Source organism: Mesoplodon densirostris, chromosome 4 (genome assembly GCF_025265405.1).
Source record: "Mesoplodon densirostris isolate mMesDen1 chromosome 4, mMesDen1 primary haplotype, whole genome shotgun sequence".
Taxonomy (NCBI): Eukaryota; Metazoa; Chordata; class Mammalia; order Artiodactyla; family Ziphiidae; genus Mesoplodon; species Mesoplodon densirostris.
Window position 1 is genome coordinate 26,442,723 of NC_082664.1, and position 16,998 is coordinate 26,459,720.

The 16,998-nt window shown below is 51.8% G+C and overlaps 1 protein-coding gene across 5 annotated transcripts in view; it reads right to left on the minus strand.

The window, feature by feature from the left end:
• Positions 1 to 16,998, minus strand: part of ADCK1 (aarF domain containing kinase 1) — a 112,382-nt gene that overhangs the window by 10,986 nt on the left and 84,398 nt on the right. For all 5 annotated transcript variants that reach the window (XM_060097982.1, XM_060097983.1, XM_060097981.1 and 2 more), the window contains one exon: positions 12,463 to 12,579. In XM_060097982.1, the coding sequence (XP_059953965.1) occupies positions 12,463 to 12,579 (117 nt within the window). The remainder of the gene's footprint in view (positions 1 to 12,462; positions 12,580 to 16,998) is intronic.

The window sequence follows — 16,998 nt, forward strand, 5'->3', positions numbered from 1 at the left end:
TTTTTTTGCGGTACGCGGGCCTCTCACCGTTGCGGCCCCTCCCGTTGCGGAGCACAGGCTCCGGACGCGCAGGCCCAGTGGCCATGGCTCACGGGCCCAGCCGCTCCGCGGCATGTGGGATCTTCCCGGACCGGGGCACGAACCCGTGTCCCCTGCATCGGCAGGCGGACTCTCAACCACTCCGCCACCAGTGAAGCCCCATTGTACCTTTTTAAGAAATGATGAGGGCTTCCCTGGTGGTGCAGCGGTTGAGAGTCCGCCTGCCGATGCAGGGGACACGGGTTCGTGCCCCGGTCCGGGAAGATCCCACATGCCGCGGAGCGGCTGGGCCCGTGAGCCATGGCCACTGGGCCTGCGCGTCCGGAGCCTGTGCTCCGCAACGGGAGGGGCCGCAACGGTGAGAGGCCCGCGTACCGCAAAAAAAAAAAAAAAAAGAAAAAAGAAATGATGACATCAGGGTTAAAGAGGCTGAATCTAAAGTCCTGACACTTCGACTGTAGCCTGTGCCCTGCCACCACACGCTCCTGACATTGTTCTTGGGGGAAAGGAACGCCCAGTACTCAGTGTCTGTGGGCATCAGGAACAGAACGTTACCCCGTGTCAAGTTCCCAGACTCAGGCTGAGATGCTGGGTGTCCCAGGGCCACCATTTTCTGTTTCCTGGGAGAGGGGGCCCAGACAGAGCTGGTCCTGGATGAGCCAGCAGGTGCCCACCTCGGGACCACTGAGAACCCCTTCTGCTAGGCTCTTTGGAGCTCTACGGAGACGAGCTCTGAAAGGCCATATGTGCCAAACCAATTGCATTTATTAAGTAATAATTCGTTTTTATTTGTCAAGGATGCCTATAAGGTCCGATCAGGGCTCCTGATCAGCCCAAGATAAGCAGGGCAGCCAGACAGAGTTGACAGAATTCCAGCCAAAAGCAGAGAAATGACATTTCATTTAGTCTGGGCAACCTGTCATGGGGAGATGTATGACCTCCCTTAAGCTTTCTGAAATATTGCTAGCCGCTGCGGGCCCCCTGTTACTACACTGAAAGGTAGCCCCTAGGGCTCCAGGGACTCAGGCTGGGGGAGCCTTGGCCCATGAGGAGTGAGCGGCTGCTATAGGAGGAGGAGAAGAGGCTGCCAAGTGCAGCCCATATACACGCAGGCAAAGCCACCAGAGCAGCCCTCCCCTTCCAGCGGCCCCTACCTGGGTGTCTTTCCTTTTACGGGCTGTTCCTGATGTTCATTTTAACCAGATCTCACGGGGATAGGCAGGTGTGGAAGGCAAAAACAGGAGGGAGGACCAGCCTATGTCACTGGCTTCACTCTGGGGCCCTGTTGGTACTGCCACTGTGGGCATGGGTGACCTGGGGGACAAGTCACCTCTCTTCTCAATCTGGGTCTAAGTTCCCTGAGCTGTTCGGTGAGTCTAGCCCCATCTACTCTATTTCCTCACAGAGCTACCTCGAGATTCAAGGTCAAAATGTGATTGCTTGTGGGAAGGCACTTTATCTGCTACACTCTATGACACAAACGTGCTTGTCTGTTTTCTGTCATGTGGTAGCTTACTTTAAACCTGGAAAAAAATATATCCACTGTCACCATCAAAGAGTAATTTTTGAAAAGTTAAAAACTTGACTTTCACACAAATATAGAATGAACACATGTCAAACATTGTGTAACTCATCAGTAAAGGAGCAAGTAAGAAAGTAGATCTGGTTCAAAGAGAATTTTGAGGGACTGGGTATTTATGGGTGTTTAAACAGGAATAAGAGACTAAGATTCTGGGATTAGGTACAAAACTGGTTACTGGCCTACTGGGCAATAAGGAAATCATAACCTTCTGGGTTATCTTTTCTAGTAGGGAGAAATCATTTGCATCTCTACTGGATAAGATCCACAGGTTGACATATGACTTCAGTCTGAGCCCTTAATTAATTGTCAATAGCAAAGTCAAACAAAAGTACCTTCCCTTAAATATGAAAAAAATCCTCAGGTAGGCAGCTTGAACAATGCCCAAGAGTGACTTTGAAAGGACAAATCGCACACTCCTTTTTCTGAATTTTAGGTAATTTTTCTTAACATCTATCAGAGTTGCGGTAAATAGTCTCTGAGAACCAATTTGCCCAGAGAAAGGCAGCCAGCCCCCTCCTACTCACAGAGGCACCGAGAGTCCCAGGAGAAACCTAAGGCCACCACTGGGCACAAAACCCTCTCTCCACCCTTTCCATATACTTAGCTATGTCTCCTCCTCAAGAACAGACAATTGTAAATAAGGCTGTAATGAATATGGGAGTTCAGGTATCCTTTTAATATTGATTTTGTTTCCTTCGGACGGACACCCTGAAGGGAAATGCTGGATCATATGGTAGGTCTATTTTCAGTGTTTTAAGGAACCTCCATACTGTTCTCCATAATGGCTGTATCAATTTACATTCCCACCAACAGTGCACGGGGGCTCCCTTTTCTCCACACCCTCACCAACACTGTTATCTCTTGTCCTCTTGATGACAGCCATTCTAACAGGTGTGAAGTGAGCTCTCATTGTGGTTTTTATTTGTATTTCCCTGACAATTAGCGATGTTGAACACCTTTTCATGTGCCCCTTGGCCAACTGTATACCTTCTTTGGAGAAATGTCGGTTCAGTTCCTCTAAGGCTGCCCCTTGCCCTGTTAACGGCAGCATCTGCATAAAGAAAGGAATCCCACCTTTTTAGAATGGTAACAGCTAATGCTCTGTGCCATGCACCATTCCAGGTATGTTACATGGACTCACAGCCACCTCTGTGGTAGATAGGTGAGGGAAGCGAGATACAAAAAGAGGAGGAAGCTTGGTCACCTGGCCAGCAGTTAGTGAAACTGGGATCCAAACCCAGGTGGCCTGGCTCCAGAGAACAAGCTCTCAATCACCAGCCCCTCCTGCCTCTCCACTCACTGGGAAGCTCCTTCCTGGTGGCAGGAGCTGCACCAAAAACCTCTGCAGTTCCCCACGGCAACCAAGAAAGCATTCCATTTGGAGAAAAGAGTCGCAGTGGGAAATCCAGAGCTGTTTGTCTAACCAAAAATACACTGTTAACTAAAGCCATACTACAGCTCTTTTCAGAAAAAAAAAAAAAATCAGTGACAAGTCTTCAATTGTTCCATGTAAAAAGAATGTGCCGCGCACATAAGTGATTTCCGTAATTACACAATGCCTTTATGTTCTAACAGTAGGCAGGGGAAAACCCAGGAATCTATAAAAAGTCTGAGTAATGAATTAATTTAGTAAATAATGTTTAAATCAAAGAGTTATTTTTGGATTTTTCTCAAAACTTGAATTGGTTGAAAGTACTTTAATTATTCTATAATTGCATGAATGAATTTATTCCCACCCCCAAGGGAAAGTCTATTTGTGTTCTTGGGGGGTGTCAAGGAAGCAAGGTCAAGATCTATGAAAGAAACAGGAGGATGGTGTTGCAGGATATTAATAATCACACAAGTAGCCCAATATTGAGTATAGGGAGGTTAATAATTCAAGCTCTCTTTGCCCCTCCCCTGGTGTCCGCCCAGGCTTCTAGAGGCAGAACCATAGCCCCAAGGACCAGACCAGACCACTGCCTAGAGCGTTTTACTCTCCAGCCCAGCCCACCCTCAGGAACCACCCCTGGGATGTATAAGCGTCAGGTCCCTCGCTGCTGCCCATTCACGGAGCGGGTCAATCCTGGACCAGCAAACAGTGAGATGAAGTCCCTGAGTGTGAAGGCAGAGGGGGGAACTTCTTCAGCCACACGTGGTGTTGGGAGCGGTAATGAGGAAGAAAGACGAGGAGCCGGGTTATTACAGGAACCTGGGGGAGTTTCTCTAATCTCGGAGCCTCTAGGAGCTTGGTGAAAGCTTCTCGAGATTCGGCTTGAACCGGGACAGCACCTGAGACCCAGGGCCTGGGGTATCCACAGGCCCATGAGGGCTCCTCAGGTCTCCAGGCCAGTGAGGCTCAAAGGGTCACGGCTACCAGAGTGGCGGGGAGTGGATCCCAGGGGCCACGACTACTGGAAGACACACATGATGACCTCTGACATCCCTGCCTCAGGCAGCAACTCGCTCCAAATAAATACGTCCACATCCGTCCACCTTACCTGGGTCAGGATAAAGAAAATGAGCAAAGGGTTTCTTCCCTATATTTCCCCCTTCTTCTGGCTAATGTTTTACTGCCAGCACCACAGAGGGGGTTGGGGGTTAGAATTCCAGCAAAACAGCCTGTGTTGAGAGCATGGACTGTGGGCACTGCACCAGCTGCTTCATGTTTCAATCATCAAACAATCCAATACTTTTTTGGGGGAGGGGGGTGCCACACCACACAGCATGCGGGATCTTAGTCTCCCAACCAGGGATCAAACCCATGCCCCCTGCAGTGGAAGCATGGAGTCCTAACCACTGGACTGCCAGGGAAGTCCCTGATACTCTCTTTTTTTGTTTGTTTGTTTATTTTTTGTTTTTTTTTTTTTGCGGTAGGCGGGCCTCTCACTGTTGTGGCCTCTCCCGTTGCGGAGCACAGGCTCCGGACGAGCAGGCTCAGCGGCCATGGCTCACGGGCCCAGCCGCTCCGCGGCATGTGGCATCCTTCTGGACCGGGGCACGAACCCGTGTCCCCTGCATCAGCAGGCGGACCCTCAACCACTGCGCCACCAGGGAAGCCCCCTGATACTCTCTTGTATCCACTTTACAGCAGGAACCTGGGCCTTCCCAAGGGTGATGAGCTCCACCCAGGCGACACAGCTCGCAAGCAGCAGAGCCGGCAACAGAAGCCAGGAAGGCCAACTCCAAAGTGACGCTGTTCCCCACTCCTGACATACCTGCTGTTGGGGAAATAAGTCTCCAGGAAGCCATCTGTGCACCTGGACCCCTCCAACATCCCCAAGCTTCTCAAGATTTGGTGTGAGAAGTTACGGAGGGTGGACGATGGGAGGAGGTGTTTTCATTCTATTGATTTCAGTAACCGGGGGTCTTTGTGCCTCTCTGGTTTCTCTTCCCTAGTCTTCTGAGCACCTTCCACCACCGAACCAGAGTGACCCGCCAAGTGGTGGATGATGCTGAGCACAAAGCAAATGTCCTACACAATCCGAGCTGGTGTCGGGAGACAAGAGGAAACACTTGGGCAGCATGGCTTTTAGAGATAGGAAAGGGGGTCCCCATTTGCTCAGTCAGTGACCACTGATCACCCCTGAGTCTACATACTCATGGACAACAGAGGTAGGTGGACAGGAGAGGAGCAAGAAGATTCTTGGAGATTCTGTGGAGCAAGACATGCCTCTGTGACTAATAACCTCATGAATTATAAATGACTTTTTTTTTTTAACAGAACGTCACAGCCTGCAAAGCCACACAACGACCCTGTGAAGGAAGTATTGTTATCACTCCAACTGTACAGATGAGGAAACTCAGACTCGGAGTTTAAGTAACTTGCCCAAGGGTACCTGGCCAATATAAATGGCAGAGCTACACACAACCCCAGGTGGCCCGACTCTGAACCCTCTGCCCCTCCCATCATGCACGCAGCCTCAGTGACGCCTGACCGGCCCACTTGTCCCACGCTCTGTCCACACTGCTCCTATGGCACTGACATGAGGGGCCTGCACCTAGTAGGTGCTCAAGAAACGTCTGCTGAAAGATGCGTTTGAGATGCTTTCACTGCTCCTCCAGTGACACGGAATAGAAAAGCAACTGGGAAGAAGAAACATGGCAAGGGCGGCTGGCTGCACACAGCAGGTGGAACCCAGGCACTGACTACATTCCCTCACCCGCCCCGCTAAAATGACTCTAAAAGCAACAAATAAGGCCAAGACCCCACTGCAACAGAGAGTAGAATGGCCAAAAACAGCACACCAAGAGATTAGCCAGGCTGTGTTTGCCAGAGGGGAGCCGACAGCTACTGAAAAAATGGCTCAGCAGGCTAGACGACAGGGCACCCTAAGCTGACAGTGGGGGCCCTTGAAGTCGGCTGTCTCGGAGCCTGGAGAGGTCAGCAACTCGGGCCCTGGCACCTCTGATACATGGGTTGGGAGTCCAAAGTAAGAGCTAAACCTCCAGATCCCCTTCAGATCCTTATGGAAGACAAGACTTACTCTCTGGAGTGGTCAAAAGACAGGCTCTACAAGCCACAGCACAGACCAGAGGGCCATCATGGGGACAGAGAACCCGGTCAAAGTCGACATAATGACCACTGCGGAGCACCCGGCCTTCTTCCCCCAGCAGGCTCCCGGGCCCCCGGGATGGACAGGCTGGCATCTCTTGCAAGCCCGCCATCCCTGCACCCAACCTGTCCTTCACAGACTGCGGATGTTGCCCACCAGGCCTCCAGTCCCTGTCTCACCCAACCCCAGCTCCTGACTTTGTCACCTCTCTCCCAGCTAATTTCACACAAATTCAATTGGGCCTCAGCCCATGTGGGGTCTTAAACACACACTCACTGAAATCCAATTAACCTTCGATAAAGGTCCTGCAATCAATAGTCGTCCTGTGGCTTAAGGAGGCTCCATTCAGCCCAGGAAAGCGTGCTCCTGCACGACCTTTATTCTTAATGAAATCAATGACAGTCACTGTCACCAGCTCTTAAAGTAACTGGCAAATATGATCACCGGGTCAGGCCCTCAATAATATGCTGCTTCTGGGCTCAGAGCACAGACAAACGAGGGCCCCTGCAGGCTGCTGGCTCCCCAGGCTCCATGCTCCCTGGCCAGACAACACACCTAGGCAGGGCCTGGACGTGCAAAACAGTGGAGGTGAGGCTTGTGGGCTCACCTGGGGCAGCCAGGGACCCCCTGCTCTTGTGGCAGGTCGTTCCCGAACTCCAGTGAGTGCCTGAACCACCTGGAGAGTTTGTTAAAATGCAGATTCTTGCAACCCTTCCCCCCACCAGATTCTGATAAGTAAGTTTGGGGTGGGGCCCAGGAATCTGCATTCAAGTCTTATCTCCAAGCAAGCCAAGAGTCGATGTTCTGTAAAGTATCCAAGCAGAACAGACCCTTCGAGTCCTGCTAACCCAACGCCTTCAGTAAGAAAACTGAGGCCCAGAGGAGGGGAGTGATGTGTCCAAGGTCACACAGCGGGCCACTGGCAGAGATGGAGCTTGAACCCAGGTCTCTTGTCTCCTAAACTGGTGTTTCCCTACCTGAGTCTATGGGGAACTGGCCACTTGGACTGGTCTTCAGGTCCTCACATACTAGCCCAACTGGGCTGGGACCCTGCAGGGTGAGGAGACCTCTTCAAAGTGGCGTGGGCATGACTAACAAGTGTTTGGAGGGGTCTAGAGCCCTCCCCACCCTCGAGGACAATTCCTTCTAGAGCCACTTCCTCCTGAGCCCCATCTTCCAGCTGAGCCAACAGCTTGTAGCAGCCAAGATGCCACTAACTATCCTTTCCCCCAGGATTTGGGGTGAGATCTTTGCCCCTTGTCACTCCTATCTGTCCCCTGTATTTCCCTCCCCAAGCAACACTCACAGCCAGGCTGTCCTCAGGAGGGAGAATCACTCCAGGGACAGGCCCAATCAGTCCCACAGTCCTAGACAGGTTTTAGAACCTCAGAATTTTTTAAGAAACTTTCAGTCACGTGGAGTCTTTCATGCTACACACACACACACACACACACACACACACACACACACACACCCCACTAGTCTTCCATGAGGCCTGTGGCTTTTAGGTTGGTTGGTTAAGAGCCATAATAGGTTAATTTCTGCACAGTAGGGCCTGTCCCTAGTCTTCCAACATCACCAATGGTCAGCAACGGCACAGTAGAGCACGTGTCCCAGTGCCCACTGCCCAGCCTGAGGTTCCTGTGGAAGTATTTAAAGACATCATCTCAGAATACTACCAAGGAGGCTCCCAGGTCATGCAAACCCTAGAAGCCAGGGGCAGGGGATTAAGGAAATAAGGAATTAAGACAGTTTGGTTATTATTGCAAGGACAGACCAACAGACCAATGGAAGAGAACAGAGCTTCCAGAGAAGACCCACAGCCAATTGAGGACAAAGATGCCAGGCCTAAATTACTATATGGTATGATGCCATTGACATGAAATTCAGTAAGGGAGAAGGTGATCTATGGCGACAGAAGTCAGAATAGCGGGAGCTCTGGTGGGGGTGAAGGTATCAACTGGGAGGGGGCAGGAGGGGGCCTGCCAGGGGGCTAGAAATGGTTTGTCCCTTTATCTGGCTGGTGAGTACACGGTATATCCATATGAAAACTCACTGAGGTGTACCATGAAGATCTGGGACCTCAAGTAAGTTACCTTCCCTCTCTGAGTCTCTGATCCTTCATCTGCAAAATGGAGACAAGACCTCCCTCCTGGGCTTCTCTGGTGGCGCAGTGCTTGGGAGTCCACCTGCCGATGCAGGGGACACGGGTTCGTGCCCCAGCCCGGGAAGATCCCACATGCTGTGGAGCGGCTGGGCCCGTGAGCCATGGCCGCTGAGCCTGCGCGTCCGGAGCCTGTGCTCCGCAACGGGAGAGGCCGCAACAGTGAAAGGCCCACGTACTGCCAAAAAAAAAAAAAAAAAAAAAAAGACCTCCCTCCTAAGTTTATAATGCAGATCGGGCCTGGCACCCAGAGTCAGGCAGTCAGTAAACGTTAATGGTCAAAGGAGGTAATGGAGGAAAGGGCAGGGCCCAGTGATGATGATAATAATGAAAACAGCAACAACCATCAACTAGCTACCAGTTCCGAGTTCTAGCCACACGCCAGGAGCTGTGCTAGGAGGACACATCTAGCCCTCACAACATCTCCAGAAAATGGAACGTTTGTAATATGAACGTGATGTAAGCTAGAGAGTGAAGGGCTGCATGTAGATGGTGCCCTGGGAGCTGGGCAAAACTTCTGTCCGTATTCCAACTCCTTCTTCGAGGAGTTACTGGCGTGGCTGTCATCCAGGTGGCCCTGGGATCCACTGCAGCCCCAGGCATATCCCCGGGAGGGAGACAGAGAAGGTGGAGGTGCAAGGCCTTTGCAGTCATGCAGACCTGACTCTGGCCCTGCTAGCGGTGTGATGTTGGGCAAATGGTTGAACCTCTCCAAGCTTCACCTTTCTCATCTATAAATGGGGTTAACAATATATCCTTGGAGGACATGTGTAAGGAGTAGAGATTATATTTGTCCCATGCTTGGTACATCTAAGCTGCTTATACTAATTTTTGCTATTGTTTTCCCCAAACTACTCTGATATCAGCCTGCCCGACTCTATGTCCACTGAAAGAAAAACCAACCCTCTACCTCAGCCCTGCCTCATAGAGGCCAATCCAGGGCACGAGACTGGCTTAATCTGTTCGCTAATTCATAGGACGTCCACCAAGGGTCTGCTCTGCACAGAACACTGGCCTTATCTGCAAAGCTGATTCAAGAGGGCTGCAAGCAGGAGCAGACGGGCCCAGACCCTCAGAGGGCATCACCCAGCCCCAGCTCCCACCAGCCACCTCCAACCTCCTCCCAGGTTCCTCGCTCAGCCAAGAGCAAGCAACTACCCCAGAGCACAACTTTGTCTGCATTTGTGTTTGAAAATCAAAGCTGCCTGATGAAACGCCATTACGGCCCTGGGTTCACTGGATCAAAAGAGATGAATGAATTTAGGGGTGCTGCTGGCAGTAACGAAACGCCAGTAACCTGAGGCCCCTGGAGTCTTTCCTGATCAGCAGGCAGAGAGACCCTGCTCCCCTTTAAGACTGCTCAGGAGAAACAAGAGGTGACCTCCCCTCCCCTCCCTTCCCCTCCTCACTGGCACCAAAGACTTTGTACTCAAGAGTCCTGGTGGACAAAGGACAAAGGATCCCTGTCTAGATGCGGGGCCATACCCCCATCCCCACCAACAGAGGAAGAGATGGGCAAGCTGGTCTTACCACTCCCTCCTCTGCAGGAAGCTCTGCCCAGACACCCTCTAGCCAACAGTGAGGGAAGCAGAGTCCGAAGCCCAAGTTGTGCTACTGCCGGGTGACCTCGGGAGAGACATTTGCTAACTCTCTGAGCTTCCCCTGAATTGGAACAGTCGTCTTCTTATCCTCCCCCTGCCCCCAGCCCCCGAGCAGCAGATCTCTTCCAAAAAAGCCCAATAGGCAACTCAGGCGATGGCAGAGCTGCCCTGGGTGAAGCAGGGTAGGGAGTAGAGAGGCCCATCCAGCCTCCCCACCCATCCAGAGGCCCCTGAAGGGTTCTGGGAGCACTGTTCCCTAAGTCAGGGGGCAACAGCTGTCCCCAGGATCCAAGGCCAGCTGTGGCTAAACATGCTCCTGGCAGCAGCTCCATACCCTCTGATGCAGGCCCTCCTGTAATGAACTAAGAGGAGTACTGGACTCAGAGAGACTTGGGTTTCAATCCTAGCTCTATTAGCTGTGTGACCTTGGGCAAGTTACCTTCCTTCTCTGAATCTCTGATTCCTCATCTGCAAAATGGAGACAATAAGACCTCCCTCCTGAGTTTATGATGGAGAAAAGGGCCTGGCACAGGGAGTCAGGCATTCAGCAAACATTCACGGTAAAAGGCGATAAAGGAGGAGGAAGGAAAGGCCGGAGCCCAAAGAAAAGAGTGAAAACAACAGTCTTGCTGCCATTTTGGAGCGCTCAGCATGCACCAGGCACTGTTCTAGGCACTGCTGTGCACTAACTCTTGAGGTCCTCCCAATGCTTTTAGAAGTGAGGCTATCATCGTCCGCATTGCAGAGGCCACACAGGCACCCGAGGCCTGGGCTCACAATCTGCACGCTCTCCTGCCGTTCCCACTGGCTCGCCTGCTGAGCCAAAGTACGGCTTTTTTTTTTTTTTTTTTCTTTTCTTTTTTGCGGTATGCGGGCCTCTCACTGTTGTGGCCTCTCCCGTTGCGGAGCACAGGCTCCGGATGCGCAGGCCCAGCGGCCATGGCTCACGGGCCCAGGCGCTCCGCGGCATATGGGATCCTCCCAGACCGGGGCACGAACCCGTATCCCCTGCATCGGCAGGCGGACTCTTAACCACTGCGCCACCGGGGAAGCCCCAAAGTACGGCTTTTTCCTCTGGGCCCCCACTGGGACCACAGGCTCCTCTTCGTGTGCTGCCCGAGAGGGAGTCGCCAAGAGCGTTCACTTCTGCTGGGTCTGGTCCCTTTCCTTCCCTCCTCCCACCAGCCAGAGGGGTCATGTCACTGCACTACTCACCCTTCAGTGACTCCCCAGTACCTCGGGGTCATGCCCAAGGCCTTCGCCATCTGCCTGCAGCCCTGCAAAACCTCACCACTGGGCTTCCCTGGTGGCGCAGTGGTTGAGAATCTGCCTGCCAATGCAGGGGACACGGGTTCGAGCCCCGGTCGGGGAAGATCCCACATGCCGCGGAGCGACTGGGCCCGTGAGCCACAACTACTGAGCCTGCGCGTCCGGAGCCTGTGCTCTGCAACAGGAGAGGCCGCGACAGTGAGAGGCCCGCACAGTGCGATGAAGAGTGGCCCCCGCTCGCCGCAACGAAAGAGAGCCCTCGCACAGAAACGAAGACCCAATGCAGCCAAATAAATAAATAAAATAAATTTATTAAAAAAAAAAAAAACTTCAACACTCCTTTACCCTTCCTTGCAGTACCACCTCTGCACCCCCAACACCTCCACCCCGACACACACACACACACACACATGCACACATCCCTGGCAAATTCCCACTCATCCTGCTGGGGAAGCCGGCCTGGGGCAGAGGTGAGCACTTCTTCCTTGTGGCTCCCTGGGGACTGGCTCACCCCTCGTTGCGTTGCCTGAGAGATGGCTATAAGGATAGAGTTGTGTGTCTGACTCCAAAGCTAGGCTGGGAACTCCCTGACAAAGGGAATTGTGTCTAGTTCCACTCTGAACCCTCACGCCTAGCACAGAGTACGGACTAAAAAATGATGAATGCTGGTGGAAAAAGGACAACCTCATCCCTACCTGTGGGACCCCATGGTGACCAAGAAGAAGAAAATGGGGTACAGGCCCCAGCCCACCGGTCAGCTTTCCCTGAGGCCAATCAGGTGGCAGGCGGGAGACAGAAGCCCCTCTTTTTTTCGCTCCAGGCCACTAGCTGGCTACTGCTGTGCCCTTTTGGCCTGATACCTGGAGATCTGGGGAGGGCAGGAAGAGTGAGGAGGTGCGTCCAGGGCCCAAAGGGCAGAGGATTAAGTCCCATGGATTTGCACCATTGTTCTTCAGTTTCTCTGCACTGCAGGGCTCAGATGGCACAAGAAGACATGGTAATCCCCTATCCAGGCAGGAGCTGCTGGAGGGGGCAGGCGGGGCTCAGCACGTGCCCCACACCGCTGCCTGCTGCCAACCCCAGCTCTAGGAGATGGGCAGAGAGCTGCCATAGAGGACCTGGAAGGCTGCTTTGTGCTCAGAGATGTTATAATTCTTCAGACAACAGGCCCCACTTCAAGGCCGTGAGACCTCACCCAGACACACCTGCCCTTGCTAGGCAGCCCCGCCCAAGCCCCGTCCCGCGCCAGCAGCCAAGCGCCCTTGACCTTACCTCATTGACGTCAATCTTGTTCCTCTCCATGTAGTCTCTGTCGTTGACCTGCCCGCCATCCACAAACTCCATCAAAAGGACCCGCTTGGTGGACAGCTCCCAGTAGATTTGGGGGACCTGGAATAGGAAAGGGCAGGTCAGAAGGAGGCAGGAGGCTGGAAGCTGCGGGCAAGGGGGCTGCAGACAGGCACATGAGCCAGACATCAGCACACGTTCCTCCCAGGAATGGAAGGGAAGCCCCCCGCCAGCAGGGATGGGTGGGGAAAGCGGGAGGCAGGCCAAGAGAGAAGGGTAGGCTGTTCCGCCTCCACCAGCGAGGCGCAAGGCCTCCTTTAGTGACCCCTCCTGCTTGGGGACCAGAGAAGGGCTTCCCACCCTCCTCAGTGCCTTCCAGACACCATGAAGAGCCCACACTAAAATGGGGACTTAGGGGAAAATGCATGGAACCTCTCATATCTGAGCCAGAGTTGGTGTTAGAAGCAATTTCTCTCTCACACCAGGCTTATTTCAGCCTCCTCATGTGAATATAAACCCTCTGCCTCAGTTTCTTCACCTGTGCAATGGGTGTTATTATATGTATGAATGATTGAATGAATGAATTTTTGCTGAGTGATCAATTTTTCAGTCACGAAGTCATGAGTTTTCTCATGCCCGTTTCCTAAAGCCTCCTGTGGCAGGCAGTGCTGAAGCCTAACCCAACACCTATGCCCAATCCTCCTCTTCCCCCGAGACAGGGGAAACTAAATACTTTCCCTGCCTGCCTTGCAATAATTATGGCCATGTGACACAGTTCTGGCTTATGAGACATAAGTGGAGGTCTGTTAGGGGGTGTAGGAAGGTTTTATTTTCTTAATAAAAAGGGATGTTTGTAATATTGCAACTCTTCTTACCCTTCTCTTCCTACCTTGAGAGTGAATGTGATACCTGAAGCTGCAGCAGCTATCTTATAACCATGAGGAAAAGTCTAAGAAAATCACAGAGATGCCAGCTCTGATACTGTCAAACCACTGAGACAATATCAACAGGCAACTGCTACAAGCCTTCTTTCTATGTGAGGAAAATACATCCTTTTTTTTTAAGACACTCTGAATGGAGTTGTCAGTTACCTGCAGACAAATGCATTTCTAACTGATATGCTCTCCAACCCCCTCTGACTCTAAGGACACCCAACATCCAAAAAGAGAACAGATTTCCCCAGGAGTAGCCAAGAGATTGGGCTGCACCAAGGACTGCTGGGCTGCCACGTGAGTGAGTGGCACCTATGAGTCCCACCATGGCCAGGAGGGAGGAATGACCAGGATTTCAGCATGCCATGATTCCCCAACAACTTAATCGGTTTATTCCACTTACAAATGAAGAAGCAAGGGCACCTAATTCAAGTGTTTTGGGGAATAAGGACTTCCCTCATCCCAACCCTCAAAGCTCACCTAGCAGTAAGATAGTAGCCCTCAAGCCAAGAAACCTTTCTTGTTCCTGGTTCTTCTAACAACTGTTGTGTCTTGAGTCCAGACACTTAACTCCTCCATGCCTCAGTTTCCCTCATTAGAAAGGAGATTGTTCCTGCTCCATCTCAATAAGGAGCTCTGGGGACAAAAGGTGCCATACATACAAGTGAACACCCTGGGCTCCCTGGAACAAAAGCTCCTACTGAAATCAAGGTGTCATTTTGGTTTGCTCCTTTCCTGCAGTTTTTGCCATTTGAAAATCTAGGCCATTAGAGAAATCTGTGACCCTATGTTACTTTGAACTTAAAATTCAGTCTCGCTTGGCATTTTTCAAAAAATCTCTTTAAAAATATGAGTGCAAGTTTGCTGCTGTTGGTGGTGGCTTCCAAATGAAAGGGACATATTTGGGGGTTAAGTCCTTCCCCTGTTTGTCTGGGACCCAAGCTTGGCCGTGGGTGCCTGGGGCTCTGGAAACTGGAGGTCAGACCCCTCCCCTCCGTGCCTGCCTGGGGCAACAGGGAAAACAGCCAAGAAAGAGCCACAGACCAGAGAGAAAACCCAAAAGCCGGAGACTCCCTGGGCTTGTTAGTCAGGGTCACCGGTGTACTGGGTTCCCCTCTTCCACCTTTCCCCCCAGTCTCCCTCCAAATGCAACCAACCCAGTCTCCCAATGGAATATGCGCCTGCCTCAGCTGCTTAGCTCTGAAACAGCAGAGACAGCAAAAAAAAAAGGGAGGCAGAAGGGTTTGTCCTGGGAGCTCAGGGAGGGCTGCAGTTGCCCCTCGATGGATGTAACATGGAAATGACCGCAAAATGCAAATGTGCCTCCTGCTCAATTAGGAGAAACTTGGCTTGACAGGGGACACAAGGTCAAGTGACTCGTCCCTAAATCATCATGTGAGCAGGAGGCTCTGGGGCTGTAAGGTGAAATTTATTTCACCCCAACAGCGATGTTTCACCACCATCCCTTCCTCAGCTTCTTCCATCAAGGAATGGAAAATGAAAGAGAAAATTTTTAAAGAGGCAATAAGAACCACCCTGTCCCCTGCCCAAACAAAAATAAACCCCGAGAGGCTCCTGGCCAGGGTGCCTGCTCACCCCACACAGGTCATCAGGACCTCTGGGTCTGGCGTCTAAACTTCTCACCACAGAGCAGAGGCCCCGCTCCTGTAGGCTCTGCCTGCCCCATACCAGAGCCAATCCTGACCCCCGGAAGGAGGGCACAGAGGATGGAAAGTTCCAGCCCCAAACCCTGGCCTCAGCCTCATTAACTGGCCTTGACCCTGTGCTTCCTCTTTGCTTGGTCAGCACACCTGGCTTGTCCGGGCCAGCCCCCCATCATCCAGGGCCACAGTCGTCCCATTAGCCGAGCCCAGTGGAGCACAGCAGAGACCTGAAGTCAGACTGTCAGACTGGAGCCCCTGCTCTGCCATCTCCAAGCTGTGTGACTTGAGTAAGTTTTATAACCTCTCTGAGTGCCAGTTCCCTCACTGTAAAAGGGTGACGACAGTTACAAGGAAAGCGACGCTCCTTACTTCCTACTATGCATGTGTGAGGTCCCGGTGCTCAACACGACAGCCGCCATATGACAGCCACGTAGAATTTCACTGGTTCTGAAACACAACCAGGGCTGAGAGCGAATGCAACAGACAGTTCAGCATAACTCAGATCTGCCCTTAAGTTATTACAGAGGGAGAAGAGCTCAAGGTTTAACATGCAGGCTTGGGGCCAGGCTGCCTCTGTCCCTTACCAGGAAACTGTGTAACCTTGGGCAAGTGGCTTCATCTCTCTGGGCCTCAGCTTCCCTGCTGCTGACATGGAGCTCATAATGGCATTTCCCTTGTGGGGTTCTATAACGATTAAAGAGTAAATATACATAAAGCACTTTAAAAGTGTCTAACACAGCATAGGCATGTAAAAAATATTAACGAACACTAATTATGACACATCAGTGCTTCTTCGTCTTTGAGAGTCTTAGGAAGTTATGGTGTTTCACCAAAAGCATGCTCATCTCCTCAGGGTTTGCCCACAGTCTCTGGAGAGTCCCAGGCCCCTTACCTAGCACTAAAAAACCCTGCAGTGGCCCCTGCTCCAGAGACAACCCCCCACCAAGCCCCACCTCCACATAGAGACACACTCTCATCCCTTCCAGTCCGAAACCCTGTGGTTATAAGGCTTCTCCCTCTATCTTGTCCCGGTTGTCCCCAAGGTCAGTCACAAACCTCACTGCTCGTCCTGTCCCCTCCCCACAGCATACACACACTCCGATGCCAGATCGACAAATGCCCTGGTCTGACCGTTCGGCCTGGCTGCCCCATCACCTTCTCCCCGTCTCCCCGACACCACATTTGCATTCAGTGCTTGTCTGAGGCTCGGAGATTTATAGCATAGGGCTGAGGTTATTAAACCCCACTGGAAGAGGCCTCACACACTAAGAGGTAAACTCTTGGCTGAGGCTTAATTATGCACAGATGTTGTGATGGGGTGCCAGTGTGCAAAAGCAATCTATCTCCTGTTTTAAGAGCTGAACGGGGTTCGCAACGCAAAATTTGCTTCCCACTTGTTATGTGTTTAGAGAAAATTAATTACTCAGGAGCCTTAATTCTACCATTGTCTTAGGAATGGTGTGCGGGTTTTAGAAGCAGCAGGTCAAATCATTACACTAATTATTTACCCATTTGGCAGCCTCGTTTCAAAAATTTTTGTTATTATTATTATTATTATTATTACATGTCTTGGTCTGACAGATGCTAGTTGGCCCTAGCCAGGGGATGATTTTGCTGTTTCCATGGCAACAGTGGAGGAGACGGTTCTGTTGGGCGCGGAGGACCACCCCTGCCGGCTAAGAGGCAACAAAGTGTCCTTAGACGAGCCTCAGAGTTGAAGTCAGAAAGTCCTGTTTGTACCCTAACTCCTCTCCTCTAAGACTACCATCTGTAAAATGGGATGATGGTTGTTGGAAGGATTCAGTGTCCTAGTATCAGCATAGTGTTCAGTGCCACAGAAGAAACATTCAGTAAACATTGCCTGTCCCTTTGTATAATCAACACGTCTTGGAAGCCCCCTCTGAGCACCTTATCTGGGTGGAATT